At 35.4% G+C, this 13,326-nt stretch overlaps 1 protein-coding gene across 11 annotated transcripts in view; it reads right to left on the bottom strand.

Moving 5' to 3' along the window:
• Positions 1–13,326, bottom strand: part of RABGAP1L (RAB GTPase activating protein 1 like) — an 865,831-nt gene that overhangs the window by 710,406 nt on the left and 142,099 nt on the right. For all 11 annotated transcript variants that reach the window (XM_063627303.1, XM_063627307.1, XM_063627305.1 and 8 more), the window contains one exon: positions 10,823–10,964. In XM_063627303.1, coding sequence (XP_063483373.1) covers positions 10,823–10,964 — 142 coding nt within the window. The remainder of the gene's footprint in view (positions 1–10,822; positions 10,965–13,326) is intronic.

Below are 13,326 nucleotides of genomic sequence, written 5' to 3'. Positions count from 1 at the left end.
CAACATGGCAAACCCACGTCTCAAAAAAAAAGGCAAGAAATGAAATCATAGCAACAGAGAAAATCATCTTCACTAAAGAAAGACAGGAAGGAAAGAAAGAAGACCAGAAAACAAATTACAAGATGGCAGAAGTACGTCCACACTTAGAAATAATAACAATGAATGTAAATGGACTAAACTCTCCAATCAAAAGACACAGACTGGCTGAATGAATGAAAAAGCAAAACTCATTGATCTGTTGCCTACAAGAAACAAACTTCACCTACAAGGACACATATAGATGGAAAATAAAGAGATGGAAAAAGATATTCCATGCTAACTGAAACAAGAAAACAAACAAAAAAAGAGCAGGAATAGCTATACTTACAGTGGAAAAATAGATTTCAAGACAGAAAACTCTGAGAGACAAAGAAAGTCACCATATAATGATAAAGGGATCAATTTGGCAAAAAGATACAACAATTTTAAATATATCTGCCCTCAGCACTGGAACACCAAGATATACAAAGCAAATATTATTGGAGCTAAAGAGAAAGATAAACCCCAACACAATAATACCTGGAGACTTCAAACCCCCACTGTGAGCACTGGACAGACCTTCTAGACAAAAAATCAACAAAGAAACATCAGACTTCATCTGCACCATAGACCTAATGGACCTCATAGATATTTACAGAATATTTCATCCAATGGCTGCAGAATACATATTCTTTTCCTCAGAACACAGATGATTCTCAAGGACAGACCATATTTTAGGTCAGAAAATAAGTTTTAAAACATTCCCAAAAAACTGAAATAATATCAAGCATCTTCTCTGACCACAGTGGAATGAAACTAGAAATTGTTAAAAAGAGGAATTTTGGAAACTATACCAATACAGAGAAATTACACAATATGCTCCTGAATGACCAGTGGGTCGATGAAGAAATTGAGAAGGAAATTGAAAAATTTCTTGAGATAAATGATTAAGGAAACACAACATACCGAAACCCAGCAAAAGCAGTACAAAGAAAGAAGTTTATAGCTATAAATGTCTACATCAAAAAAAGGAAAAACTTCAAATAAACATTCTAATGATGCATCTTTTTTTTTTTTTTTTTTTTTTTTTTTTGAGACAGAGTCTTGCTCTGTCGCCCAGGCTGGAGTGCAGTGGCGCAATCTCGGCTCACTGCAACCTCTTCCTCCCGGGTTCACGCCATTCTCCTGCCTCAGCCTCTCCGAGTAGCTGGGACTACAGGCGCCCGCCACCACGCCAGGCTAATTTTTTGTATTTTTAGTAGAGACGGAGTTTCACCGTGGTCTCAATCTCCTGACCTCATGATCCGCCCGCCTCGGCCTCCCAAAGTGCTGGGATTACAAGCGTGAGCCACCGCGCCTGGCCCTAATGATGCATCTTAAAAAATGAGAAAAACAGAAGCAAACCAAACCCAAAATTAGTTGAAGGAAAGAGCTAATAAAGATCAGAGAACAAATAAATTGAAACTTTAAAAAATGAACAATCAATGAAACAAACCACTGGTTTCTTGAAAAGTTCAACAAAATTGACAAACCTTTAGCCAGACTAAGAAAAAAAGCAAAAAGATACAGATAAATAAGATCAGAAAGGAAAACAGAGACATTATCACTGAGATGGCAGAAATTCAAAGGATCATTAGTGGTTACTATGAGCAACTATATGCCAATGAATTGGAAAATCTAGAAGAATGGAACACATTCCTAGACACATACAACCTACCAAGATTGAACCATGAAGAAATCCAAGACCTGAATAGACTAATAACAAGTACTGAGATTGAAGCAATAATAAGAAGTCTCCCACTAAAGAAAAGCCCAGGAACCGATGACTTCACTGTTGAATTCTATCAAATATTTAAAGAACTAATACCAATCCAAATCGAACTACTGCAAAACAGAGGATGAGGGAACTCTTCCAAATGTCCAGACTTGTTCTACAAGGCCAGTATTACCATGATACCAAAACCAGACAAACACATCAAAAAAAAGAAAACTGTAGGCCAATATCTCTGATAAATACTCATGCAAAAATCATCAACAAAATACTAGCAAACCAAATTCAACAATACTTTAGAAAGATCATTCATCATGACCAATTGAGATTTATCCCTGGGATGCAGGGATGGTTCAAATCAATCAATGTGACACATCGTATCAACAGAATAAAGGGAAAAAACTATGATCATTTGAATTGATACTGAAAAGGCATTTGATAAAATTCAACATCCCTTCATGATTAAAAACCCTCAAAAAAAGCTTGAGATAGAAGGAACATACCTCAACATAATAAAAGCTATATATGACAGACCAACAGCTAGTACCATACTGAATGGAGAAAAACTGAAAGCCTTTCCTCTAAGATCTGGAACACAACCAGGATGCCCACTGTCACCACTGTTATTCAATATAGCACCAGAAGTCCTAGCTAGAGCACTGTTACCAGTGTTAATCAACACAGTACTGCAAGTCCTAGCTAGAGCAATCAGAGAGGACAAAGATATAAAGGGCATCCAAATTGGAAAGAAAGAAGTCAAATTATCCTTGTTTGCAGATGATATAATCTTATATTTGGAAAAACCTAAAGGCTCCACCACAAAACTATTAAAACTCATGAACAAATTCAGTAAAGTTGCAGGATACCAAATTACAATACAAAAATTGGTAGCATTTACATATGCCAATTGTCAACAATGTGGAAAAGAATTTTTAAAAATAATCCCATTTATGGCCGGGTGTGGTGGTGGCTCATGCCTGTAATCCCAGCAGTTTGGGAGGTCGAAGCAGACAGATCACGAGGTTAGGAGATCGAGACTACCCTGGCTAGCACGGTGAAACCCCGTCTCTACTAAAAATACAAAAAATTAGCCAGGTGTGGTGGCAGGCACCTGTAGTCCCAGCTACTTCGGGGGCTGAGGCAGTTGAAGAATCACAACTGACTTCAAATTATACTACACAGCTATAGTAACCAAAACAGCATGGGACTGGCATAAAAAACAGACACATAGATCAGTGGAACTGAAGAGAGAATCCAGAAATAAATCCATACGTCTACATTGAAATCTTTTTTGACAAAGGTGCCAAAAACATACATTGGAGAAAGAACAGTCTCTTCAATAAACGGTTGTGGGAAAACTGAATATCCATATGCAGAGGGATAAAACTAGTCCCCTCTCACCATATACAAAAATCAAAACAAAATGGATTAAAGACTCAAGTATAAGACTTCAAACCATAAAACTACTATAAGAAACACTGGGGAAAATCTCCAGGACATTGGTCTAGGCAAAAATGTCATGGGTAATACCCCACAAACACAGGCACCCAAAGCAAACATGAACAAATGAGACCATATCAAGTTAGAAAGCTTCTGCACAGCAAAGGATACAATTAACAAAGTGAAGAGATAACTCACGGAATGGGAGAAAATATTTGTAAACTACCTATCTGACAAGGGATTAATAACCAGAAAATATAAGGGACAGCTCAAACAACTCTGTAGGAAAAAATCGAATAATCTGATTAAAACATGGGCAAAAGATTTGAATAGACATTTCTCAAGAAAAAAAAAAGACATACAAATGGCAAACAGGCATATGAAAAGATGCTCAACATCTTTGATCATCAGGGAAATGCAAATCAAAACTACAATGAAATATCACCTCACCCCAGTTAAAATAGCTTACATCCAAAAGGCAGGCAATCACAAATGCTAGTGATGTTGAGATAGAAGAACCCTTGTACACTGTTGGTGGAAATGTAAATTAGTACAACCACTATGGAGAACAGTTTGGAGGTTCCTCAAAAAGCTAAAAATTAAGCTACCACATGATCCAGCAATCCCACTGCTGGGTATATTTCCAACAAGAAAGGAAATCAGTGTAGCAAAAAGATATGTGTACTCCTGTGTTTGTTGCAACACTGTTTACAATCGCTAAAATTTGGAAGCAACCTAAGTGTCCATCAACAGATAAATGGATAAAGAAAATGTGGTACTTATATGCAACGGAGGACTATTCAACCAAAAAAAGAATAAGATCCAGTCATTTGTCAGCTGGGCATGGTGGCCCATGCCTGTAATCCCAGCACTTTGAGAGGCCAAGGTGGGTGGATCACCTGAGGTCAGGAGTTTGAGACAAGCCTGGCCAACACGGCGAAACCCTATCTCTACTAAAATACAAAAAATTAGCCAGGCATGGTGCTGGACACCCGTAATCCCAGCTACTCAGAAGGCTGAGGCAAGAGAATCACTTGAACCCAAGAGGCAGAGGTTGCAGTGAGCTGAGATCGCACCACTGCACTCCAGCCTGGGCAACGAGAGTGAAACTCCATCTCAAAAAAATAAAAATAAAAACAAAGATCCAGTCATTTGCAACAACATGGATTGAACTGGAGATCATTATGTGGAGTGAAATAAGCCAGGCACAGAAAGACAAACATTGTATGTTCTCACTTATTTGTGGGATCTCAAAATCAAAACAATTGAAGTCATGGACACAGAGAGTAGAAGGATGATGATATGGTTAGGCTTTGCATCCCCTACCCAAATCTCATCTTGAATTATAGTCCCCAGTTGTTGAGGGACAGACCTAGTAGAAGGTGACTGGATCATGGGGGCAGTTTCCCCCATACTATTCTCATGATAGTGAATGAATTCTCATGAGATCTGATGGTTTTATAAGGGGGCTCTTCCCTTTTCTCTCTCTCACACTCTCTCCTGCCGCCTTGTGAAGAAAGTACCTGCTTCCCCTTCTGCTATGATTGTAAATTTCCTGAGGCCTCCCCAGCCATGCAAAACTGTGAGTCAATTAAACCTCCTTTGTTTATAAATTACCCAATCTTGGGTAGTACCCTTACAGCAGTGTGAGAACAGACTAATACAGATGGTTACCAGAGGCTGGGAATAGTAGTGATGGGTTGGGAGGGGGAGGTGGGGATGGTTAATAGGCACAAAAAAAATTGAAAGAATGAGTAAGACCTAGTATTTGACAGCACAACAGGATGACTATAGTCAATAACAACTTAATTGTACAACTTAAAATAACTTAAAAGGTATAACTGGATTGTGTGTAACTCAAAGGATAAATGCTTGAGAGAATAAATACTCCATTCTCCATGATGTGCTTATTTCACACTGCATTCTTTACCAAAACACCTCATGTACCCCATAAATATATACACCTACTATGTGTCCACAAAAATTAAAATTAAAAAAATTTAAAGAGACAAAGAAGGTGATTATACAATAAAAAGGTCAATTCAGCAAGAGACTATAATAATTGTAAATATATGCACTCAACATCAAAGTACCTATATATAAAGCAGATATTAATAGATCTAAAGAGACATTCTGCAATACAAAAAATAGTAAGAGATTTCAACAACCCACTTTCAGCAATGGACAGATCATCCAGACAGAATATCAATAAAGGAACATCAGACTTAAAGTACACTCTAGACTAAATAATATATAAGACATTCCATCTAACAACTGCACAATATACATTCTCCTCAACTGTGTATGAAACATTCTCTAGAACAGATCATATGTTAGGCCACAAAACAAGTCTTAACAAATTTAAGAAGACTGAAATCGTATCAAGTATCTTTTTCAACCACAATAGTATAAAACAACAAATTAATAACAGAAAAAACTTTGGAAAATTCACAAATACATGGAAATTAAACAACATGCTCCTCAACACCAAGGAGACATTTCAACTGATACAACAAAAATACAAAGAATCATAAAATACTGTTATAGACCATTAAACAGTTAAACAACCTAGAAGACATGAATAATTCCTTGACACATACAACCTACCAAGATTGAATTATCAAGAAACAGAAAATCTGAACAAACCAATAATGAGTAATAACACTGAATCATTAATAAACAGTCTCCCAACAAAAAAAGAAAGCTCAGGACCTGATGGCTCCATTGCTGAATTCTACCAATGACTGAAAGATGAATTAATACCAACTGTTCTCAAACTTTTCCAAAAAATTCAAGAGAACAGAGTAATTCCAATCTCATTTTATGAGGCCAGCATTACACTAATACCAAAGCCAGACACAGACAAGGATACTACAAAAAATGAAAACTACAGGCCAATATTTCTGAAGAACACAGATGCAAAAAACCTCAACAGAACACTAGAATACCAAACACAACAGCACATTAAAAAGATTATTCATCATGATCAAGTGGGATTCATCCAGGAGATGCAAGAATGAGTTAACATATGCAAATCTGTAAATGTAATGCATCACATGAACAGAATGAAGGATAAAAATCATATGATAATTTCAACTAATACAGAAGAAGCATTTGACACAATTCAACATCCTTTCACATGAAAAACCCTCAAAACATTAAGTATAGAAGGGATATACTTCGATAAAATAAGGCCATATATGTCAAACCCACAGCTAACATTATACTGAATGGGGAAAGGCTAAAAGCTTTTCCTGTAAGATTCAGAACAAGACAAGGATGCCTATTCTTGCCGCTTCTATTCAAAATAGTAATGAGTCCTGGCCAAAGCAATTAGGCAAGAGAAAGAAATAAAAGGCATACAAATTGGAGAAGAAATCAAATTGTCCTGGTTTGCAGATGACATGATCTTATTTATCGCAAACCCTAAATACTCCATCGAAAAACTGTTAGAATACATAAATTCAGTAAAGTTGCAGGATACAAAAATCAGTAGCATTCCTACAGAGTAACAGCAAACTATCTGAAAACTAATTTTTCAAACCCCATTTAAATCCCATTAGCTACAAAAAGATAAATACTTAGAAATAAATTTAACCCATGAGGTGAAAGATTTCTCCACTGAAAACTATAAGACACTGATGACAGAAATTTAAGAAGATACAAATAAATGAAGTGATATACTGTGTACATCGATTGGAAGAATTAATATATGTTTAAATGTCTATACTACTCAAAGCAATCTACAGATCACAATGCAATCCCTAACAAAATTCCAATGACATTCTTCACAGTAATAGGAAAAAAAATCCTAAGATTCATACAGAGCCACAAAGGATCCCAAATAGGTGAAACAATCTTGAGCAAAAAGAACAAAGCTGGAAGCATTACACTATCTGACTTCAAAATCTACTGCAATGCTAAAGTAACCAAAACAACATGAGATCAGCATAAAAATAGACATATAGACCAATGGGATAAAGAGAACAGAAATAATTCCATGTATTTAGAGCCAACTGATATTCAACAAAGGTGCCAAGAACATACAATGGGGAAAGAACAGTCTCTTCAAATAAATGGTTTTGGAAAAACCGGATATCCACAACAGGCAGAAGAATGAAATTAGAGATTAGACATTTATCTCACACCACCATACATAAAAATAAACTAAAAATGGATTAAAGACTTAAATTTAACTACTAGAAGAAAACAAAGGGGAGCAGTTCCATGACACTGGTTTGGGCAATGATTTTTTGGATACAACCCCAAAAGTATAAAGAACAAAAGCAAAAATAGATAAATGGGATTACATTAAACTAAACAACATCTGCAAAACAAAGGAAACAATCAACAGTATGAAAGGGCAACCTACAGAATGGGAGAAAATATTTGCAAATCACATGTCTCATAACAGATATGCATATATGTGTATGTGTGTATATGTGTATAGATATGTATATTGCCTGCATATATATATATACATACATAAATACACATATATATGTGAATTTTGCACAACTCAATAGCAAAAAAAAAAAAAAATTTAAGTGCACAGGGGACCTAAATAGACATTTCTCAAAAGAAGACATGCAAATGACTAACAGGTGTATGCAAAGGTACTCAACATCACTAATCATAAGGGAAATGGAAATCACAACCACAATGAGATATCATCTCACACCCGTTAAAATGGCTATTATCAGAAAGCAAAGTAAGCATTTCCAAGGATGTGGAGAAAAGGGAACCCTTGAACACTATTCGTAGAAATACAAATTGGTACAACCATTATGAAAAACAGTATAGTGGTTCCTCAAAAAATTAAAAATAGAACTACCATATAATCTAGCAATCCTACTACTGCATATATATCCAAAGGAAATGAAACCAGTATGTCAAAGAGACAGCTGCACTCCCATGTGTACTGCAGCATTATTCACAATAGCCAAAATATGGAATCAACCAGTGTCCATTGAAAGATGAATGGATAAACAAAATGTGGTTTATCTAAACAATTATTATTCAGTCATCAAATGGAATGAAATACTGACACCTGCTATATCATGTATCAATGTAGATGAAACAATATGCTCAAAAAACACTGTGCTAAGTGAAAGAAGCCAGACACAAAAAGTCACTTTTTCTATGATTCCATTTATATGAATTATGCAAAATAGGTAAAGCCATAGAGATAGAAAGCAGATTAGTGGCTGCCACAGGGAAGGGAAAGGGGAGAACAGGGAGTGACTGCTTTATGGGTATAATATTTCCTCTTGGATGACAAAAATGTTTAAGAACTAGATAGAGGTGATGGTTGCCCAAAATTGTGAATGTACTAAAATGCCACTGAGTTGTACATGTTTAAATAGTTATTTTCATGTTATGTGAATTTTACCTTAGTTTTAAAAGTGAGTTGTTTTCATGTTTTAGTCAACTGGCTAACTTGACCGAATAATGTCATAGTTACAAGTACAAATCTTAAAGTCAGAGAGCCTGGACTCAGATCTCAGCTTTGTCACTTTGAGCTAAGCGAGCTTAGCAAGTGATTATGCTCTCTGTGTCTCAGTTTCTCATCCTTAAAACCAAGTTAATAAGAGTATTCATAGGATTGTAAGATGCAAATAAGTTAACATATTTGAAATACTTGGAATGTTCTTAGCATATAGTAAGCACTAAATAAATATTAGCTAAAAATAATTATTATGTTTATGGCAATCAAAGAAAAAAACAGTTTCATACAGAAGCAAGACTGAGAATTCTAAGATGCTTTTTTCAAAGATAATAAAAATTAAGAAATTTACTGTTAATAAACCATACCCTAGAAGCACATGATACAAGGTCTTAAAGTAAACATCTGTCATTTACCTCTAGTTTGTATAAAAAGAGTATTGAGCACAGAGCCATATGATGTGTGCTTTTTGTGAGGTCAGTTATCTCTCAGCAGCAACCATGTAGTAAATAGAGCAGATACCCCACTATTTCCAAAAAAGCAGTGGTAAGAGGTACAGCAACAACAAAAAACAAATAAGAATTGAATGATGTCAAATGAGAAATAGGACATGACATAACAATCATGAAAATTCTAAAATCACAGGAGATCATTGGAAACTTCTCATTAGATACTTCAAGAAGACATTTATGCAGCCAACAGACACACGAAAAAATGCTCATCATCACTGGCCATCAGAGAAATGCAAATCAAAACCACAATGAGATACCATCTCACAACAGTTACAATGGCGATCATTAAAAAGTCAGGAAACAACAGGTGCTGGAGAGGATGTGGAGAAATAGGAACACTTTTACACTGTTGGTGGGACTGTAAACTAATTCAACCATTGTGGAAGTCAGTGTGGCAATTCCTCAGGGATCTAGAACTAGAAATACCATTTGACCCAGCCATCCCATTCCTGGGTATATACCCAAAGGATTATAAATCATGCTGCTATAAAGACACATGCACACGTATGTTTATTGCAGCACTACTCAGAATAGCAAAGACTTGGAACCAACCCAAATGTCCATCAATGATAGACTGGATTAAGAAAATGTGGCACATATACACCATGGAATACTATGCAGCCATAAAAAAGGATGAGTTCATGTCCTTTGTAGGGACATGGACGAAGCTGGAAACCATCATTCTGAGCAAACTATCCCAAGGGCAAAAAACCATACACTGCATGTTCTCACTCATAGGTGAGAATTGAACAATGAGAACACTTGGACACAGGAAGGGGAACATCACACACTGGGGCCTGTTATGGGGTTGGGGGAGAGGGGAGGGATAGCATTAGGAGACATACCTAATATAAATGACGAGTTAATGGGTGCAGCACACCAACATGGCGCATGTATACATGTGTAACAAACCTGCACATTGTGCACATGTACCCTAGAACTTAAAGTATTAAAAAAAAAAAAAAAAAAATATATATATATATATATATACATACAGGCAAAGAATAAAATAGAAAAAATAAAATAAAAAAAATTAAAGGCTACAATTACAACTAAAAAATTTTAAAAACTTAATTGAGGGCAGGTGCAGTGGCTCACGCCTGTAATCCCAGCACTTTGGGAGGCTGAGGCGGGCAGATTACTTGAGGTCAGGAGTTTGAGACAAACCTGGCCAACATGGTGAAACCCCATCTCTACTAAAAATACAAAAAAAAGTAGCCAAGCATGGTGGCGCACACCTGTATCTGGCTACTCAGGAGGCTGAGGCAGGAGAATTGTTTGAACCCGGGAGGCAGAGGTTGCAGTGAGCCGAGATTTTCCACTGCACTCCAACCTGGGTGACAGGGGAGACTCCATCTCAAAAAAATAAAAAATAAAAATAATTGAAATAAAATAGAAACAACAACAGCCAAGTGATGCTGTCAAATTTAAATAGTTGCAAAAGTGGCACTGGGGACTATGCAACTTAGGAACCAAATGAACCAAATTCTTTTCTGCATCTTGTAGAATCTGGCCTCAGGGTAACAGAAGTTAGGAATAACCACCACTTCTCCCCACAACACACACACCTCCTCTGAAGACTGTAAGTAAAGCAGCTATACATACAGAAGAAACTGATTAAGTCCAACTTCTTACCCTCTTCTGCTTCATCATCCTGGGGTGACATTGGACCCCCTCCACTAGTAGGAGTGACTGGTTCCTCCTTGTCAGACTCTCGCTGTAGACTCACCACCTCATATATTGCATCTCCAGCATTGGTATGGCCTTTTCCCTCAGACTGAGAAAAATATAACAGTGTATTTAAGTATTAGAAATCTGAAGGAAACATTGATAGTATTTAAATAGTTCATTCAAAAGAGCTGCAAGGAAGAATAGCGTGTCGTGTTTGATCTACAGCATGTCTGAGGTTCTGAAAACTTTTAAGGTGCATTGTCCTTCACAGGATATTCTAAATTTATGTTCCTCTAGTATTATTTTTAACTAATATGATGAAACCTACTAATTATTTTTGGAGAACTCTATTTCTTTTCATCAGAAAAACCTGAGACACCAGAGGTTCTAGGACAGACAGATAAACAAGTGATGCTAGACTCTTTTTTTTTTTTTTTTTTTTTTTTTTTTTTTTGGAGATGGGGTCTAGACTCTTAACTAACTACCTTACACAAAACTAAAGTATACAGCTCAAAGAATTTTTACAACTGTATACAGTTGGGGAACCACATGCGTACCAATATGTCTTCCTATATTATACCCATCCCTGATAGGTAGCCACAGATATAGTTGTTATATTTTTTGTTAAAGAAAATATACATGTGGGTTACATATATCTATATGGATTTAATTTGTTAATCAAATTATAAATTATATATATTAGCAAATCAAATCATTTTATACATATACATAAAACAAATTCAAATAAATATATATTCAAATATATTTCAAATCAAATATATATAAACCAAATTACAAATTTTATACATATACACATACAAAATACATCACAACCAATAGGATTTAGTTGGGGAATGCCAAGATGGTTCAACATTGGAAAAATCAATCAGCATAATCCACTATATTAATAGACTAAAGAAGAAAGAACTTATGTTCATATCAATTAATGTCATCTCAAAATAAAGGGCATTTGAGAAAATTCAGCATTCACTCATGTTAAAAATGCTCAGTAAACAAGTAATACAAGCACACTTCCTCAACCTGATAAAGAGTATCTAAGAAAAATCTACAAGTAACACTATGTTTAAAGGTAAAAGGCTGAATAATATCCTCCTGAGATGGAGAAAGAAGGAAGAAAGTCCACTGTCACCACTCTCATTCAACATCCCATGAAGCCCTGTCCAGTGCATTACAGTAAGAAAAAAGTATACAGATTGGAAATAAAACTGTTCTATTTACAAACAATATAACTGTCTTTCTGAGAAGTTGACAAACATTTTGTATAAACAACTCAACTCTGATGTTGTAGTACAAAATTGTACAATAGTGGTAAAATATTTCATCTGCACTTAGTTTCCTATACAAGCAGAATCTGAACTACTTTGATCTCATATAGAATCTAAATATTGCACCTAGAAACTGAGTTTCAAATAAGCATATTTTTATTAAAAAACACTACTTGTTCCCAATATTCACATATTTTAGATAACTAAAAAATCAATCTGTATTTGTAAAGAAAATTGTCTGGTTCATATTAGCGTTCATTACAGCTTAGCAACATGTAAATAGGAGCTCAATCAATGACGGTTGGCTAAGCCACATCACAAAGATTCATCACATTAATGCAAATAAATTCTAAAACCTTTTTCAATATGGCATGCCATCATCAAATATTAAATACAAAGTACAATATGCTGATATCTCTATAAATTCTCTAAAGTTACAAGTCTCAACAGTGGCTATAAATGAGGAAACCAGACCTGAGGCTTTTTATATTTTAAACACTAGTGCCTAATCCTTAGGGTAAGATTTAGGAATCTGGATTTTTTTTTTAAGGTTCATAAGTTATTCTGATGCAAAGCTGAATTGAGAACTATTACCTACAAGACCTGTTATTTTCAACAAGAATGTCTATATAAAACACATAACAGAATCAAATATTCTCACTAAGCTACAGATACATAAAATCACAAGAAAAAAAATACATTTCCAAGCAGCTTCTATTTACCTCTGCAGAGGTGACAATAAAGAACACCAATGCTAATCAGAAGCACTAAGTTAAAAAAAAAAAGAAAATGCCCCCAACAGATATTTTCTCACAATTTTATAAGTACTCCACAACCTTGTTAATTTTCATCTTTCTGCAGTTAGAATAGTTATTATTCGGTTACTTTTGGTTATTTACTGACTGATCACACTTTAAGTAGGTTTAAACCAACATGCATCTTCAAATGGGAATTTTCCTTTTATGCTTTTTAACTTTAATAGTTGATTAAAAGTTTTGCCTCCAACTTAAAGAATGTTAAGGCACTCAAAAGCAAAGAAGATATTTGGAGGAGAGGGCAAGAAAACATTTGATATTTTAATATCAAACCTACACTTAGCACAGATCAAAAAAGTAGCTTACTTCCCTGTATTGAAAGTCAAGTCATAGAAATTTCTGAGAACAGCTAACTCCTGTCCTGACC

The sequence above is a fragment of the Symphalangus syndactylus genome, chromosome 12 (assembly GCF_028878055.3).
Source record: "Symphalangus syndactylus isolate Jambi chromosome 12, NHGRI_mSymSyn1-v2.1_pri, whole genome shotgun sequence".
Classification (NCBI taxonomy): domain Eukaryota; kingdom Metazoa; phylum Chordata; class Mammalia; order Primates; family Hylobatidae; genus Symphalangus; species Symphalangus syndactylus.
Note: the sequence above shows the minus strand (reverse complement) of the source record. Positions and strands in the feature narration are given on the sequence as shown.